Raw genomic sequence first — 19,641 nt, 5'->3', positions numbered from 1 at the left:
CATCCTAGGGGACAAACCAGAGGTAAGTCATGCTTAGGAAGAATTTGTACGTGTACACCACCCACCTCCTTCAAGATGAATAAAGCAAGAGCCATAATGGGAGAGGGTGTGTGCAAAATATGAGGAAAACATCCACCGTTGTGAAGAGTGAGTGAGTGTATGTATGCATATCAAAGCAAGGAGGCGACATTGCGTATGTAAAAAAAAATATTACCAACCCAACCATACATAATCTAAAAGATTTCTATTGCCAGGGAAGAAGAAGAATTTAGAAACCATTACGTGAAAGACATATGTATGTACATACATACATACATGTAACAAAGATTCAGGTAAGGTTTGGTGTGCTACTGTATCGTATGTATGTATGTATGTACTTTTGTGTTGTTTGTAGAAGAAGCAGGGCAGAGCAGAGCAGAGCACGCATTTTGTTCTTCTGCTTTTTTGTTGTGTGATTGATTGGCCTTCCTTGGCCTTGTGGCTTGGGCCCGCTCATGGCGAACGCACTGTGCTTCTCGCTCCCTCCTCCTCCTCCTCCTCCTTCATCATCGTCTTCCATATCTTCTCTAATTCACCGAAGTACAGGCAGACCATTATTGACCCACAGAAGGTCATCATCATATATATGCTGCAGCGCTCTCAAGAGACCTCAGTACATCCCCAACAAGATTCATGACCCCAACTATGTTCGCATCTTTGACACCACACTCAGAGATGGGGAGCAGTCCCCCGGTGCAACCTTAACTAGCAAGGAGAAACTCGACATCGCCAGGCAGCTCGCAAAGCTGGGCGTGGATGTCATCGAAGCTGGATTCCCTGTCGCATCCCCTGACGACTTCGAAGCTGTGAAGCTCATAGCCAAAGAGGTAGGAAACAATGTGAGCGAAGATGGCTATGTCCCTGTCATATGTGGCCTTGCTAGGTGTAACAAAGCCGACATAGATGCTGCTTGGGAGGCTGTTCGATATGCTGTCCGACCTCGAGTCCACACTTTTATTGCGACCAGCGATATTCATATGCAGTACAAGCTTCGGAAGTCTCCAGATGAGGTTGTTCGACTAGCCCGAGAAATGGTTCTGTATGCACGCAGCCTCGGTTGTGAGGACATCGACTTCAGCCCTGAGGATGCAGGCAGGTGTGTATAGTTTTTTGGGAAGTTATGTATTTAACAATGAATTGGGTAGATATGAACGTCTCTAACCTTTCTCAAGTGTTTGAGACATTATATTGTGGTAGGTCTGATCCAGAGTTCCTGTACCGAGTTCTTGAGGAAGCGATCAAAGCTGGTGCCACCACTGTGAATATCCCTGATACAGTTGGCTACAATCTTCCTGAGGAGTTTGGCCAATTAATCGCAAAAATAAAAGCAAATACTCCTGGTGCTGATGGAATTATCATTTCAACTCATTGTCACAATGATCTTGGACTTGCAACTGCGAATACTTTGGCTGTGAGACATGTCTTTCGACCTTTTTGATTGTGCTGTTTATTTTGTAATTGTAGATATTTATCTTTAAATAAAAAACAGAGTTTCTTACATTTGGGCAATGCAGGGTGCACTTAACGGTGCAAGGCAGCTGGAAGTCACATTGAATGGTATTGGGGAGCGAGCAGGAAATGCATCCCTTGAAGAGGTAGAACCCTTGTGATTATCTCCTTCAAACAATGAGCTACCTGTGTGAAGAGTTTGTAGTATGTCGATTACTTAGAAATCCTTGTTGTTTCTCATATATCTTCATCATCATTATGGATCTTCTTGAATCTGAGAATGTTTCAAACTTACCATCATACTTAATGGTCATATTATATGCTATATGCACATAATTATTGCAGATTGTAATGGCCATCAAATGTCGTGGCCAAGGACAAATGGGTGGTCTGTACACAGGCATACAAACAAAGCATATTGCAGCTTCTAGCAAGATGGTATGTTGCAACTGTTGCATTTTTGAATATTTGTATGATAAGCAATTGAGCATCTATTAAAATCCTACCATTTAAATAAAAATGAACATCGCTGTTATCATTCAGAGATATTTGTATCCCAGGTTGCAGATTACACTGGTATGCTTGTTCAGCCTCATAAGGCCATTGTTGGAGCCAATGCATTTGCCCATGAAAGTGGAATCCATCAGGTATCATATCATTTACCTGACTGGCTAAGGATCAAAAGATATGTCCGTGTCTCCACTTGAGTAATTAATAAAGCAATGTATGGGGAGAATGGTTCTTCCAGTTTATATGGGGGGCCTTATTGATATGCATATTTCTCAACTAACCTCCCTCCGATATAATGGGAAAATGCCCTTCTCCTTGGTCTGCAGCTCTCAGTTACATTAGGGTTCCTTACAAGTAGGTTTGTTAGGATTACCACTTTGCACGCACAAGACCTGCTCATGTCTGCCCGAGTCTTTGTGCAATGATACAATGCAAAGCAAAGCGTTTTGATGGGGAAGTTGGACACTTTCTGATATATCTTTGGATACAATGATCTGCACTCTTTTTTCTCTTCATTTTTACACATCTCTCATTCATCCACATTATGTTCTCATGAACCTTCATTATTGAATCGGCCACATCACATCATCACAGACAAGTGATAGTCCGGCATGGAGGGGTTTCACATTCATAGGGTTATTAACTTCTTTAGACCTGATATTTTGGTTCATTTTGTCTACAACACTTCACATGTATAGGCTCGTAACATCATAGCTCCCAAATTAATTTTCAATTTTTGATATTCTGCAATCAATTGCCCTTGGAGCATTCAATGACCATCCAAATTCCACGCAGCTTGAATTTCATTGAATGAATGAGTGGAGGACTACTCTTTGCATGCAGAAACCTGTGACTAAATAAATGATTTTGGAAGTATCTTTTATTATTATTATCTTCTATCTGTTTTTTCATTGTTATAACACTACATATATTTTACACAAAAAATGTGGTCATCTTGAGATGGCTCCAAAACTGGCTTTTATTTGTCTTCAAAATGGTTTGCTTCAATAATTATTGGGTCTTGAAAGTATTGATAGAGCATAGGCAAGGAGAGCACATGGCAAAATATAACATTACAAGATGCAACATGGTGCAGAGATGTGAAAGGAGGAACCAAGAGGTTTGTTTTGGTGCCACCTTAGTTGAATGGAGTGAGAGGAGAGACAAAATGGCGGGGATGCAAATTAAAAGAGAGGAGAGGGAAAAGATACACATAGGCTTTTGAACCCAAAATAATATGTTTCAGGGGCAAAAGTATATTGTTTTAATAGAATGTGATTTTCGGACACTTGAGCCAGTTCAAATTGGCCAAGTGACCAGATATGTCCTAGAAGTTCTTAAGAGAGCTATACTGTGAAAGGGCCTTCATAACTGTACAAATGGAGTGTTCTTGGTCATTTATACCCACAACTTCCCACTTATAGAGCCAAGGAGGCCCTTTTAAGCTATGGTACCCCCACTAGTTGGAGACAATGTTGATTTTGTGCCTTTGAGGGGCACTTGGTGAGAGCATCTGCAGTATTTTATTTAATGCTGATTTTATGGAATGAGATGAGTCCATCCTCTATCACCTCCCTGATGCAGTGATACCAAAACCTATATACTTACTGTACGCATGAAAAATAACATTAGTACCAAGCATATGGCATGGTGGCTATCACAATATAGGAATGCTGTCCTTTCAGATCATAGTATGAAGCATACGTACCATTCGTACATTCGCATTCGTGAACATTCTTATCATTCGAGTATGAAAAACACCCTCGAAGTATAGTAAATACCCTACTTTTGCACTCATTATTTATTACAAAGTAAATTTTTTAGGGTAAGAAAGTTAAGGTAAAAAGTGTAAAAAAGAAACACAAGAATGTTTTAATAACTTACGCATTCGTTTGCAAATGTATGAAAACGAATGTTTGGGTTAACGAACACGAATATTACGTACTATGTTTCAGATAGACCAAGCTCATTGCGGAGATGTGCCAACCACATGATTTCATTGGTTCCTTCTCGTAGTAACGGACGAGCATGGAGGTGGTTTTCTCCCATGTTGCTTATTTGGTTATCAGCTGCGCGGTGGTGATAGTGAGGTGGTGAGTGTGGAAGAGGAGCTGTTTGTCAGTTGTGCCACTGATCATGATTACGGCCAATTGATGGGCAGCCGGGGGTAGTTAGTGGAATGGGGCGATGTTCTTCACTAAGGGGACCATCAGCCCCCTCTGCTCATAGTGTGGGGCGATGTTCTTCAATGGAACTGCTGTGACCTTTGCCACAATGGGAATGCGGTTGGTGGAGGTTTTCTCGGTAGCCTTATCAGTCTCTGGCTAGGGACCAAGGGGGTTTGCTGGGTATTGGAGGGGTTGACAGAGCCCAGCCAGGCTTTGTTTAGGGTGTTACCCATGCGGAATAGCCATTTGAACGACATTTCTTGTTAAGGGTGCTACCCATGTGGAATAGCTGTTTTATCGGCGGTTCTTGTTAGTTGCTTAGGTTTATCACTGTGGCTGGTGGGGAGGAGGTTTAGGGTACCTTTGTTGGTTACCTCGCAAGCAAACATTTATTGTCATTGAGTGTGGGAAAAATACATTCTTAACTAGTGTGGCAAGGACCTGGGCTGGATTTTGTTGTTATGGGCGGTGGACACCTCAATTGCTATGCCTTCCACAATTAAGAGGCCCTAGTTCTTCTTCAGTTCGTGAGATGCTGCTATAATGGGAGCAACTTTGGTGCATGGCATATACAACAGCCTTTGATGGTGCAACCCTATATCCAACAATAATGTGGCAACCTCATGGAAAAGCGGGTTGGGGCCATCTTGCATCTTGTAGAGCTTTGATGACATGGAGTATGGCTTAAGGTATTGGGTCATCTTGCATCAAGAGACGGGGAAAAGTTGTTGAAGGACAATAGTACAACCACACAAGCTAATCCACAAAGAATAATCACAACTTTCTTTAGCCCCATCAATCCTACTAATACTACAAGTCAATCAAGGGATACACAAATGGGCCCCTGACTAGGACATAACAAATGGCCTTGGCTCCATGGATCACGACTATCGATAGATAAAGGCCATTATCTCCCGCCATTGTAGGTGCTTCCCTCACTTCAGAGACCTCTCCATTCTTGATTGACCTATGCTGGAGATCTTTCGAAGACAAAAGTTATAATATATATAAAATTGATAATCTCACATGTGTTGAAAACCAGATTCTTTAGTCTCTTTTTAGCTTAATATTTATTTTATTTTGATTTGTTGTTCTCAAAGACTAGACAACACTTAAGATGTAATCTCTTTTTTGGTCTTATAGGCCATTTTAGCCTCTTAAAAGACGTTAATATGTCTTTCTTTCTTCCTTTCCTACAAGGAGATGCTTGCAGCGTGATGTAATTGGGGGCATTTATACACACAAACAAGCAAGAGCAACCTCGTAAGGAAGAAGAAGAGATTGTATTTGGCTAAATTTGAAGATCATTTGTATCGCTTGTTTCTAGGACAAGAAAGTAAAAGAGCATGGAAAATGTTTAATGAGAGAGGCAACCTACCACACAACTTACCTCACCTCAGGTGTGGCATGAATATGCAAAGGTCCTATATGATATCCCGAGGCAACCTCCTCTTCCCCACCTACATGGCTCACGCCCATATGAATCAACCTTTATTTTTTACTCCACAATGTAAGAAATGCCATTGATCGACTACAATTTGAGAAGGCCCGGGATCATGATGGATTGGTGGGTGAGCACTTTATCTATGCCCATGACACTGTGCTCCCATTGCTAGCACACATCTTTAATAGAGCCATGTGTAAAGGTTTCCCTACTAGATAGACTCAGCATACCATTGTGCCAATCCTCAAGAGTGGAGACCCCATGATGCCAAGTGATTATAGGACAATCATGATTGGCCAGTACTTGGCTAAACTATATAGCTCGATTTTAGAATTAGAATTGAGTATATGGGCAGAGCGGAATGATTGCCGTTTAGTTGGACAAGCAGGATTTCAGAAGGGGTTCACAACTTTGGATCACATATTGACCCTCCGGGCCCTTATTGAGGAGGGCAGAGCCCATAATAAGAGGATTTATTGCTGCTTTTTGGATTTCCGAAAAGCCTTTGACACTGTGCCACTTGCTCGGCCTATGCAACGGCTAGAAGCCCTTGGTGTTCCAACAAATATGCAATGGGGAATCTATGCACTCTATGAATCTGTGAAAGGAAAAGTGCGGTCTTCGAAGGGTTTGTTAGAGGCGGTGGCTAGCACAATCGGAGTGAAGCAAGGATGCCCATTATTGCCCACTCTCTTCAGTCTCTATATAGATGAGGTATCACATTACATAGAGAGATTCGGGGGTTTGGGAGCACGCCTAGTAGGTATAACTATACAAATATTACTATATGCTGATGATATTGTGATGATTTCTGACTCTCTAGAGGGACTACAAAGACATCTAAATGCCTTAAAACTATTTTGTACGGACAAAGGTTTGTCAATCAACATGGATAAAACTAAAGTGATGGTGTTTAACACCACTCAAGCATGGATAACAAGATCAGAACCGGAATTCTTCTTGGGGAGGAAATGGTGGAATTCACACGCTCCTACACATACCTAGGAGTAACATTTATAGGGCCGGGGTTCTCCTTACGGGAGATTGCTTTTGCCTGACTTTCTCGTGGATATGCATCAAGGATTGTGTCATTAAGGAGTGGAATCCGAAGAACACTATGTTTGTTACTGTGCTTCGGAGACCTTTCCATTCTAGATCAACCTATGCTAGAGATCTTTTGAAGACAAAAGTTACAATACATCTAACTTGAGAATCTCACATGTGCCGAAAACCAGTTTCCCTCGTCTCTTTTTATCTTATTTACCTTTATATTTACGGAGTAATATATTATGCACAAGACACCCAAAATGCAGGCTCCATTCGACATTCCATTTTATGTCAAAGAGGAGAAACATGATCTATTTTGCTATTTGATTACACAAGATGTCAATCTAATAAGAGGGGATATAGAAAGAGTATTAGAAGAGGAAATAAAAAAAGAGACAAAGAAACAGAAAACTGAGTTGTATGCCTCTTTTAAGGTTGAGTTATTAGAAGAGATATGAAAAGACATCACAAGCCATGTCAAGAAATCAAACTTAGAGCTCAAGGATGACATGATGCAATACCTTAAGGATGAAATATCCTCAAGTAAGGTTGAGTTAGTAGCTATAAAAAACGATTTAGAAAAAGGACAAGAAGTAGTGGAAAAATGCATCTCTATAGTGAAAGCCAATGTAACTAAGGAAATGCAAACATGGGTGGAGATGGCCAAAGATGCCAAAGCTCAAGCTGAGAATGCCCAAAAACAAATTAAAGCAAATGCTCCTTGGATAGAGTTAGTGAAAAAGAAAAAAGGAACTTCAGTGGATAGGATGCAAATGATGAATGCTACATTAGAAGAAGAAGCCAAGAGGAAAGCTTGTGTATTGCATGTACGAGTGGTTGGTTGGGCTGAAAAATGAACACCACAAGAAGATACCGAGAATCTTGGAACAAAGATTGGGGCATCAGATTTACCATTTGCTTCAACTTGGAGGAGGGGAAAGATGAGTCTAGAGTTGAAGCCCATATTATCCACTTCATGGATATGGAAAAGAAAAAATCTTTCCTATCTAAAAGAAGGGCTCGCAAGGGTGAGAAATATACTTAGATGACGATCTCACTCTAGCTCAAGTGGCACACCGCGAAGGAAACATGCCACTAGTGCTCGTCGCAAGAAAGGAAAATGGTATGTATATAGAGATGGTAAGGTCATTATTACAGAGAAGAGAACCGCATGGCGATGCATGGCCTATGAGACCGTACGCATGACTATATGGAATTGCAATGGCTCTCTACGAACAAACGTCGGGTAATTTGATGATACCTTCAAAAACACGGATATTGCTATGTATATAGAGACCTTGCAATGCATGGCTAGCGAACTCGCTGATGTACAAGGATACAAATGGGGGTCAGTATATTATCCCCAACCTCGGACAACAGGAAGCACTAGGGGTTTGGGAGGAGTGGTGGTGTTATACAAAAAGGAGCTCCATGATAGAGTGCATGTTATGCTTAAGGATGTAGATGCACGTTACATGTGGATACAAATCAAAAGAGGGGATCTTAGGGAACTATATATTGCAATTTTCTACTTTCTGCCTGCCTACTCAAGGTTTGCACGTCTCGGTGAATCACCATATCTACCATTATATGATGATTATCATAAGATTTGTTACTATGGGGGACATAATACTATTAGGAGACTTCAATGCACGAACTAAGGATGAACGAACAATTATGTTTACCAACAAGGCTGCTTATGGAGAAGCTATGGTAGAAGAGGTGGTCTAAAACGACAAGCTCAAGATATGAGTGCTATATCGGAATATGGCAAACTCTTTCTAGCTTTGGGAAGTGCACATGGATTTGCGATATATAATAGATTGTCACAATGGATTGGATCGGATGCCTTGACATGTTGGAACCCAAAAGGAGGTGCAAGCATATTCGATTATCTAAAGAAACAGTTTTCTTAGGCGTTAATGCTAATTCTTCCTCTATGACTAACCACAAAAGATCCTCTCTTAATGATTGGATTGTGGATAGCGGTTGCACAAGTCATGGGGTTGAGTGTAAGGACTGGGTGATAGAGGCATGTGGGTTGACCCAATTGCTGACACATTTCACATGCTTTGCTGAACAGGCGGGTTTCTTTTTTAACCGTGTGCCTCCAGTGGTGTAATGTCTGCTTGAGATACTGCTTGAACAACCATGGAAATGCATTTAGTGGGGTCAAGACTGAGGAGATCTCCTGGCATTTGGCCTAATGATTGCTTGAGGTGGTACAAATGGTCCTGGTTGGTGCTGAAACCGTGAAAACGTGAGGAGGAAGTGCATGAATGTGGGGATGAAGGGTCAAAAATCTCAGAAATGATTTTCTTGAGGTAGTGCAAAGGGTTTTGTGTTGTGCCAAACACCAGAAAGACGTGAATAAGACTTGCATGAAGGTGGGGATGAAAAACTCAACGATTTCGACAATGATTTTCTGGAAGATATCTGGAGTAACCCTCAGCCGTAAATATCATTACAAAGACCACAAAAGCACCCATTCTGTGATTAACGGTTCCTTCTCTTGGTCCTGCAATCTTTGGCACTTCATTGTATGAATGAAAAGAAAGAGAAAATGGCTGAGATGCAGAGAAAACATAGGAGAGGGAAGAGATACATGTTGGTTTTTGGAGTGTTAACTACTATGTTTGAGGACAAAATATATATTGTTTTAATAGAATATGATTTTAGGGTACTTGACACCATTTTCACATTGGTCAAGAGCTCTCAACAGATCTATAGTCTAAAGGGCCTTTATAAATGTACAAATGGAGAGTTCTTGGACCTTTTTACCTGAGATATAGGGCCATGTCACTAGGGGTCCATTGAGTCTGCTAGAGGGTCTCTTGAGTAATGGGAAGAGACGATATGCTTTTTAGTATTTCCGTGTTATATGTTTTTATGCAGGATGGGATGCTGAAGTTCAAAGGCACTTATGAAATCCTTTCACCTGAAGATATTGGGCTTGCAAGGATGGATGCTTCAGGAATTGTCTTGGGAAAGCACAGGTACACCCCGTGTCTATTTTTTTTGGTCAAATATATTCAAGTCTCTTTCATTCTTAACTTACAAAAGATTTGTGTTTCCTCTTCTCAGTGGAAGACATGCGTTGAAGTCTCGATTACATCAGGTTTGCATCTTCATACTGCCCATTTTTCAGACAATCTAATGTTGCATGAGAGAAGTCAGATGAGGTCTCAATCTCTTTAATCTGAATGTATGACATTTAATATGTTAAAACTTAGATAAACTATTAATTCATTGATTTAGGGATCTCCAGGCAACTCCCCATCTCTATACTTCAGTCCGAATGAATAAATGATTTATGTCCTTCGTACAAGAAAACATAGAATAAGCTATTGTGATCTTTCTAACCCTTTGTTCTTTCACATACTTTTATCATCCAAGAACCACAATTGTATGGCACTGAAGCCTCTCCTTGTGTGACATTTAATTTCAGATAAACTTGGCAATAGTAAACGTACATTTGAATTGGGAATGAGGGACAAGTGCCTTATAATTGTAACTTATAATAGTCTACCCTCAAATAGCATGTTTTTAGTATGGAAATATGTTGTGGATGTGCCTTATATATTATCAACATGGACCATAGACTTGGTAGTGGTTCACTGCTTGCCCCTAAAGCATCTATAACCAAAACATAAACATCAATCATACTCATTAACAGGTCAATAAAGGTTCGGGAGGCTACTATTTAGAGATAGATAGATAGAGTTTGTTGTCATTGTCAGTTCATGGAACCAATAGAGCATACAAAAAGTTATACATCTACACCATATAGCATGACTTGGATCATCAGATCTTCGTTCACCATCTTTGAAGGTTATTGAGGTTATATTTGGATTGAAAGATGTGGTGGCTGGTCACACTGGATTTTACATTTAATACATCTGGATTGCACTAATAAACTTGGATTATATTTGGATTTAAAGATGTGGTTGCTGATTCAATGCCTTTGCTCCTATAGATGATGAGACATTGATAAACATCAGTGTGCTTAGTCATCTATTTGGTTCTTCCTACATTCATCCATTCTGTTTACACTGACAATGATGTGAGGTAAGTGTTCAAGAGTATTAGACACTCAGTGAGGAAAACACCACATAATAATTATAATGGAGCATAATCAACAATCCGCTGGGTGTTGGTCCCCAAAAATGTTCATGTCATGCTATTTGCATGGTGAAATCTTACAAATGGGTGACTTCAGGTTATCAATGCTGAACCAAGGAAAAGCTCTGGGTTTTGTAAAGATCCAATATGATGCACGTAGTAGTTTTACAAGTGGTAATGATTTTGAGATGGTTTTACAAGCCTGAAATGCAAAATGTCCCTGTTATTTCTTTGCTCACTTCATGATGATTCCTTGGCACATTGTTGGTAGACGTGTGGGCCTATAGAAGAAGTCAATGATGTGGGACTGCCTCTAAAGCTCTGTTATAATTATCTTAGTGCATGAGGTGGTTTTACAATTGGTAATGATTCTTGCGATGGTTTGCAAGCGTGAAATGCATAGTATCTCAGTCTTCGTGGTCTCCATTTTCATCTGCATTCTGTTGCTTTCTCAATGGTGATTCCGTTGCACGTTGTTTGGTGAAGTGGCATGCATATGGAAGAAGTCTGTGATGTAAGATTGCCTACGTTTCCTATATGTTATTTGTAAGGATTGATTCCCTTTGCTTCTGAAGCTTGAGCAAGCCATGTCATCTGAAGAGTGTAGGGGAGAGCGGATATATGCCTTCTACCATGGCCTCCTTATAGAACATATGTGCAAGGATAGGGGCAAGTTTGCTTGCCATGTATTCTCACCTTGTAATCTTATGCAAGGGAGAGAGGAAGGAACTTGCAAGGGAGAGACTTAAATACAATAATTTCTTGGTCAAAGTTGAGCTCTTAATGATAAAAAATTTAGAGCAAGCGCATACTTAGTTTTCTAAATATAAACATATTGAGCAAATTAAGCTTTTATTTCTCTCAATTAGGACATGCTTACTTTTTAATAATAAGCACAATAATTCCTAAGTTGACCACGTAGCTTATGCTCATGTTCTAATTAGAGGGTAGCTGCTCATTAAAATGAAATATTCTAGTTAACATAACTCATTTCCTAGGTATTGAAAGTAAATCCTTATAGCAAGGTAGAATTATGAACTTAATCTTAATTTTCATGTGATTTGGAACAACTTTGACCAAGCATATTTAGCTAGTTAAGTTTGAAAATATGAAAGCAAACTTTTATACCCATAATGCATATAAGCATATAATTGTCCCTACTCCCATTAGTGGTTGGTCACATGACCTGGTGCTTTGCTTCTTCATAACTTTTGTATTGCTGAAAATAATATAATGCTGCAAATAAATGAAAAGAAAAGAAAGAGTTGCATTTTGGTATAGCTTGGCTACGATATTCAAGGAAAAGAATTGGATGATGTGTTCCTACGCTTTAAGGCAGTAGCAGATAAAAAGAAGGTACTGTGGTTTGTCCTACTGGTCTGTGTTTTGCTATCGAACTTATATCTGTATTTTTGACTCATTTATATTTTTTAATAGAAACTCTCTGATGAAGATTTAGAGGCACTGTTATCTGACAAAATATTCCAGCCGAAGGAAATTTGGACACTCCAAGATGTTCAGGTGATTATCACTATTCTGTCAGATTGGACTTTTTCTTGAACCTCTCAAGAAATGTGGACATGTAGGTTGTATGTGGAACATTGGGATTGCCAACTGCAACAATTAAACTTAGAAATGAAGATGGGACCGAGTATATTTCGAGCTCAATTGGTACAGGGCCTGTTGATGCTGCCTTGAAGGCAGTTGACAGCATTGTGAAGGTATTTCTTAAAGAAACTTTGATCATCAGTGTATCTTAGCATTGGTAAAGACTTGTGTGTAACACTGTCAATTCTAATGTTATCTTAGAAAATGTTTTCAAAATGATATGTGGCTACCTATATTTATCTGTGATATTCTACATCTGGCTGAGCATATAATACTTCGAAAAATTTTAAAAAAGTGAATTCAAGAGGTTATTTATGCCTCTTAATTAAATCTGCTAAAAAAGACTTCATTCTGTTGCAGATGCCTGTAAGTCTTTTAGAGTATTCACTTAATGCTGTGACAGAAGGAATAGATGCGATTGCTACAACAAGGGTGGTGATCCGCAGTGAAAATGCTCATATGTCTCTCCAGGCACAAACAGGGGAAACTGTAGAACGCACATTCAGGTAATGTTTTCTTTATTTTCTTTTTGGCTCCACCTCGCTTGTATGTGGAAGACATTGGCTAGAATACTATGAGGTTCCTGTATCCAGAGGATTGTTTTTTGCTTTATCTGTTTGTGGTTAAGATTAGAGTACATTGAAGTTTTCTGTGTACAGTGGGACAGGAGCTTCCATGGATGTAGTAGTTTCGAGCGTGAGGGCATATGTTAGTGCTTTAAATAAGATGCTTGGCTTCAAAGACGCAAGAGAAATGAGCGAGGCAGTTCGTTTGGCTGAATCTAAAATGTCGGTTGCATAGTACAGTTGCCCAGGAATGGCCCTGTCAGGGGTTCGAATTTTGATAGCATGGAAGACAGCAATGGAATCAAGCAGTGTTCTGCTGATTACTGAGATGTATGATCGTAATTTGCATGATGTAAAGCATTTCAATTATTTGTGTTAGGGCTTCAAATAAAGATTCTCTCTATTACATGTACTCTTTAATATTATCAACAGCATACAGCCCTAGAATTACATAGTCTGTTTAATCTAGAATTGGACAATGAAGTCTGTTAATGGGAATTGGAGAAATTTCAAACATCATTTCCATAGACAGCAATGGAATCAAGCAGTGTTCTGCTGATTACTGAGATGTATGATCGTAATTTGCATGATGTAAAGCATTTCAATTATTTGTGTTAGGGCTTCAAATAAAGATTCTCTCTATTACATGTACTCTTTAATATTATCAACAGCATACAGCCCTAGAATTACATAAGTCTGTTTAATCTAGAATTGGACAATGAAGTCTGTTAATGGGAATTGGAGAAATTTCAAACATCATTTCCATAGTGCCCAACTATTTGTATGGCAATAATTTGCTTGTCAATAGTTCCGTACTAGTGTTTGCTGTCAAGTTCTACTTGCATTTTCATTCATTTGCTTTGGAGTTAGCTCGTTGTCATCATTCCTAGAAAGAATATTTGGAATTGATAAGCTAGTGTGAAAGGTTGATTATCCAACATTAAAACCTGCTAAAGCAAGCTACTTTTTAAATGCCCAACGCCTAAACACTCTTGCTTGTGTGTTAAAAATAAAGGCATTCTCCATCTTCCAGACATACTAGAAGCCCCAATATGTAAAGAATTGAAATTCTCTGAAACTATGGAAGACTTATACAGATTCAAGCTTTAGAAAGAACATTTGTAATCAAAATTTGAAATCCTTGTTATAGAAACATACAATCCAGATTTTCACTTCCCAATAAATTGCAAGTGATAAAGTGATATGTAGTATGTTCTAATGGCATCTTTTGAAAGAAATACAATCTAGAAGCAATATTCCAACGGGAGATCCCTCAACCAGAATCCTCCAAATGAAAATTATAGCTTGAAATGGAAGATGGGAAAATGCCACACGTTCTCTTGCACATGTTGCCACCATTGATGGACTCGAAAATCTGCCATTCCATCATGACCTTCCATGCCATCCACTCACCTCCTTGTCCATAGTTATTTATATTTTATTATAGGTACACATACACCTACACCTACATCTGAATCTAGATCTACGTGTTCATGTACATTTCATCAACACACACACATTTGTATGTCTATGTCTCCATATACATATACATATATGAGCATTGTACATATAGATATGATTTAGTCAATTTTGACCTTCTTGAGAGGCTAGACGAGTTGGGAGAAATGCAAAAAAGGTGAAGCTAAATAAGACCTCTCATAAGAAAGAATGGTAACAAAGGTTTGTCCATGTATGACAACATTGTTGGGAATATGTCCCTCCAGTGGGAGGAAGAACTGACTGATCGGAAAGCTGACAGTTGATGACAGGGAAGATCCGACTCTTCGGAAAGCCGATAGTCGAAGAGTCGAAAACAGTGAGTCGATTGCTTGAAGATTCGACTATTATTATTATAGTAATAATAATAATGATGATGTTAGGAAACAGATCTCTCCGGATGGGGAGAGAGAGGAGCCGAGTTGATGAGGGACTCGGCCGAGGCCGAAACCTGAATCGTGCATATAGCCAACTCGGGAGACTATAATTGTAAATAGTCTAAGAGTGCGCCCCATGAGGACTATGTATGTAAATAACCAGAAAGTTGCGTAAGTATATATGCAACTAGAGCAAACATGTTATGTGTGGAACAATGTAAGAACTGTAGTTGTAGAACGAGAGAGAGTGTGAGAGAGAGAAGTGTGAGTCGCGCCATAGCTGTGTGAGTAACAACAGACGCGAAGAGAGTGTGCGGATGATACACTCGATAGAGTGTTGTATTCCTCTCGGTGTTGTATATCCACTTTGTATAGTGAAGAAATCTGTTCACTCGTGGTTTTCCCCATTTTAGGGTTTCCACATAAATCTTTGTGTACATCTGTGTATCTTGTCTTTCGGCATTAAGTGTGATTCGTATTTCAGTGCGTAGTTCGTTTATTGTGATCTATTCTGCATCGATTTCTCAACAAACATGGAGAGGTCATTCAATTGAGAATTGAGGTGATGACGATCTACATGCTGAGAATGCATGCCTCATTAGACCACAATATACTATCCACCTTTTGTGCAATTGAGAACAATGCACATATTGAGAAAGCTAAACTCGATTTTCTTGAGTAGACCACAATCTAGTAGCCAACTTTTGTGCAATTGAGGAAAAGGCAAATATTGAGAAAACTAAACATGATTCTCTTGAAGTTGCATTAGATTGTCCCCAATGCCAATATTTTTTGATGTGTGGATTACCAAGAATTTCCCAATATTTCTGTTAGTGTGACCTTAGCAACCGTCAATAAAACGTCTCTACTTAGTCTTTTGAGAACATGCAAGGTTTGGTTCCTAGATTCTAACAAAATCAAATCTTCTTGCAGTAGGATTCCAGGTCCATGCAACAATGCCAATAACCTAACCTTTCTTATGGAATGGGTTGTGTATCATCTATGTGGCCATTTTGATGATGTTAAGCATCAAAATAGTCGGACAAATTTGTCAGGTTCTGCAATCAAACAAATCACCTATGACACTTAAGACTTATGCTTGGAATCATGTCACATAAGTTGGGTTACCTTGAAACATGTCCAAGTGTGCATTTGGAGTAGCCAACGAAATGTTATTTAGGCATTAGATGGTGGTAAAGCAAATGTCCATATTGCAAGTTGGATGGAACTTGTAGAAATATGGAATTGAAAGAGGCGGAGAGAAAGAGAGGGAGAGAGAGAAGGAGAAAAAATTGTATTGAATATCTCAATGTTCTCACTCTACAAGCTACCAACCATTTGTGGGAGATTATGGTGTTTATAGGTGCACCTTTTCATATTATATATTACCATTTTGTTTTATATTTCCTTTTTCCTATTTATTTACTTTAACTAATTAGTTGATTACAACCACCTCCCTTAAACTAATTAGTTGTGAATCTTTGTAATCCTAAATTTTCACAACAAGCTTCAAATTTGTCTAGAGGGAGCACCTTTGTTAGAAAATTAGCCAAGATATGATTTGTTGATGTAAACTCTAAGGTAAGCTTGTTTGCTTTAACCAACTCTCGAATAAAGTGGTATTTTAAATCCACGTGCTTTGTTTTCTCCGAGTGCTTTGGATTCTTTGTTAAGTAGATACATGATATATTGTAGCAGAAGATTTTCAATTGAAGTGGTTTTCATAGTGGGTGTTTCTTTAGTATTGTTTGCAACCATAGCCGCCAATGTCACTGCTACAAATTTGGCTTCAACAGATGAGTGTCATAGATTCTTGTTTTTTTTATTTCCCCCCAAATCCAAATTAGACCAACCAACTAGTGATTTAATTGGTCTTTCGGATTGGGATCGTTTATATGTTAATCCATAGTTAAGATGTGTGTTTTAGATTTCTCATAAGTCTCTGAAGTGATTTCCAATGCATAAGGCTGAGGTTATGCATAAAGCGTAAAAGATAATTAATTGCAAAACAAAGGTTAATAGGAATTCCTGTAACTAAATATCGAAGCTTTCCTATTAATTGTTTAAAAGGAAATTGCTTCATAAAATTGTAGTTGGGCAATCTGATACACTTAAGTTATATGTCAGTGACAAGGGACTTGTACAAGGTTTAATGTTTAGCATGTCGAAGGATTTGAAAATTTCATTAATGACTTTATTTTGATGAATGATCAAAGTTCCTAGACTATGATTACAAGTAACTTGCATGCCTACGAATAAATCTGTTATTGAAAATGCTTTAGAAAGTTTTAGCTTTGCTTGAGTAATTTTAGATGGTGCTCCAACTATAGAAATGTCATCCACATATAGTGCTACCACCAACAACAGATTAAATGTATGATTATGTTGAATGTAATATTCGGTTTCGATAACAATCTAGAGTAGCCATGTGGAGCATGAAATTGTTAAATTTTTGAAACCATAACCTAGGAGATTGTTTGAGTCCATAAAGAAATCAATATAGCTGACAAACATAGTTTGGTTGGGATCATGACTCAAACCTAGGAGGTTATGACATGAAGATTTCTTTTGGTAAATCACCATGTCAAAATCCCATTTGTACATCCAAATGATGTACCTCGAGGTCAAGAATGGTGGCTAAAGCCATTAGAAGTTGAAATGATGCCATGTGGAGAATTGGTGAGAATGTCATAGAATAGTCAAGTTCTTCGACTTGAGAGAAACCACGAGCCACAAGTTGAGCTTGTAACATGCAATGGTACCATCAAGGTTCCGTTTTCTCTTCAACACCCATTTGCATGTGTTGAGAATCAAACTCAACTTCCCGTGTGTGGGAACACACTCTAGGATACTCAAGTGTGTGACCAACCCACCTCCTTGTATAGTAACTAGTGTGTCATAGAAGTTAATATCCTATGACACATATTCTTTAAGTAGTTAAGAATCGACTTCTTTCCCAAGAGGCGCCTCTAGTGAGATAATCTAGAGAGAAGGTGAGTACATAAGCGCCTTCTCTTTCTCTTTGTAACTGTTGGTCATTCTTGTTTCTTTGTAATGCAATTTTCAGTTTTTCTGTAATCTTGAGTTCTCTCTCTCTCTCTCTCTCTCTCTCTCTCTCTTCACCAACACACACACACACACACACACACACACACACACACACACACAAAGTTCTTTCGCTACACAAAATCATTACCGATTCTTAATATGGTATTAGAGCGCGTGGTAGCATGATCGAAGTCCATCGCCTCTGCGTGTGTTGTGCCTAATCCCAAATTTAGAAAGAACCGGCTGATCGTTGTAGTAGCAACCTGCACAGTTCATATCAAAGAGAAGAAGAAGAAGAAGTCCCAAACTCATATGGGAACCCAGCTTGGGAGCAAGCGGTGAGTTGTGTGTTGTACTACCTTGCATCATGCGTTCATGATCACATGCTCGGCTACATCCGAGAGACCAAAACGCCGAAGGAGGCGTGGGGGAACCTCGAAAAGATTTTCGCGGCCAACACAATCGCAAGAAAGCTTCAACTCTGTCAAGAGTTGAACGGTATACAACAGAGGGACATGTCAATCAATAGCTACACCTTGGAGATCAAGGAGCTGTGCCATGCCCTCGGGGGTCGATCAATGTTAGCGTTGACAACGATGAAATGGTGCAGATTTGCCTCGGAGGCATAACACGTCGGTTAGGAGCCATTCGGTCGATAGTGAGTCGGCCTCCACAAGCCAACAACTCATCAACTACGCCTCAAACTCCGACTATGACGATCGTGGCAGAATGTTCATGATGTGAGACACAGCGAATGCGATGACGAGATCATGTCCGACAAGCACCTCCAAACTAGAAGATGACTGGTTTGTTGACTCGGGTGCATCTAACCACATGACATCCCACAAGGATTGGTTCAAAGAGCTACGAAAGCCCGAACGATCCGGCTATGTAGAAATTGGGGATGCCACAATTCACCCCATTCAACATGTCGACAATATCCCATTTGGGGAAGAAGGCAACCAAACCTACATCAAGAATGTTCTCCATGTTCCTACAATAACAAAGAACTTGGTCTCAGTTTGGCTAGATAGTGGAACAAGGCATGCACGTCTGCTTCAACGATGGAGGATGCTTCATCAAAAAAGAAGGCCGAATTATTGCTCGCGGTCAGAGAGAAGGTCGGATGTTCATCCTTGATTCTCACGAGATGAAATCAGCAATGTATGCCAAAGAGTCGTGAGAATCGAGGATGAACATCCGACCTTCTCTCCGACATTGACATAGAGCTGTGGCACAAATAAATAGGCCACATCAACCTCCAAAAGCTCAAAGGAATGCAGTCGAAAGGAGTCGTCATCGAACTCCCAACCTTTACCGAAAAGGAAATTATAGGCATGTGAGAAGCTTGTCAGTTCGGCAAACAACACTAACAACCACCGAATGTTGTCGTGGCGCTAGAAGAGGGAAATGTTCTCACACTTTCAGAAATTCAAGAACGAAGTCGAAAAGGCAACCAATCGTCATGTACGATGCCTTTAATCGGAAGGCGGCAAAGAGTACTTATTCGACGCCTTTACCACATACCTTCGACAAGAAGGAATCCGGTGGGAGTTTACTTGCCGACACATACCTCAACAGAACGGAGTAGCCGAATGCAAGAACCAACACATACTCGAGGTGGCAAGGGAAATGATGAATGAGAAACAACTGCCAAAATCATAGTGGGCTAAAGCGGCGAATACGGCCATCTATCTGATGAATCATTGCATAACATCAAGAGTGCACAATGTTACCCCCTGTGAAAAGTTCTATGGGAAGAAATT

At 39.6% G+C, this 19,641-nt stretch overlaps 1 protein-coding gene across 2 annotated transcripts; it reads left to right on the top strand.

The window, feature by feature from the left end:
* The first annotated feature begins 439 nt into the window (after positions 1-439).
* Positions 440-13,807, top strand: LOC147853957 (2-isopropylmalate synthase A-like). Of its 2 annotated transcripts, none has more exons than XM_087331995.1 (13): positions 440-1,135; positions 1,237-1,450; positions 1,554-1,634; positions 1,834-1,926; positions 2,049-2,135; positions 9,553-9,653; positions 9,742-9,775; positions 12,061-12,135; positions 12,217-12,300; positions 12,366-12,500; positions 12,748-12,893; positions 13,047-13,411; positions 13,678-13,807. In XM_087331995.1, exons 1-12 carry the CDS (start codon positions 495-497, stop codon positions 13,186-13,188), a joined length of 1,833 nt encoding a protein of 610 aa, XP_087188121.1. In that variant the 5' UTR covers positions 440-494; the 3' UTR covers positions 13,189-13,411; positions 13,678-13,807. The 2 variants fall into 2 exon arrangements, with proteins under 2 accessions (XP_087188121.1, XP_087188120.1); XM_087331994.1 differs by having other exon boundaries at positions 13,047-13,436.
* Positions 13,808-19,641: the final 5,834 nt, after the last annotated feature.

Source organism: Azolla caroliniana, unplaced genomic scaffold (assembly GCF_043228905.1).
Source record: "Azolla caroliniana isolate FFs.n. ecotype wild unplaced genomic scaffold, voAzoCaro1.0.p SCAF_16, whole genome shotgun sequence".
NCBI classification, from domain to species: domain Eukaryota; kingdom Viridiplantae; phylum Streptophyta; class Polypodiopsida; order Salviniales; family Salviniaceae; genus Azolla; species Azolla caroliniana.
Note: the sequence above shows the minus strand (reverse complement) of the source record. Positions and strands in the feature narration are given on the sequence as shown.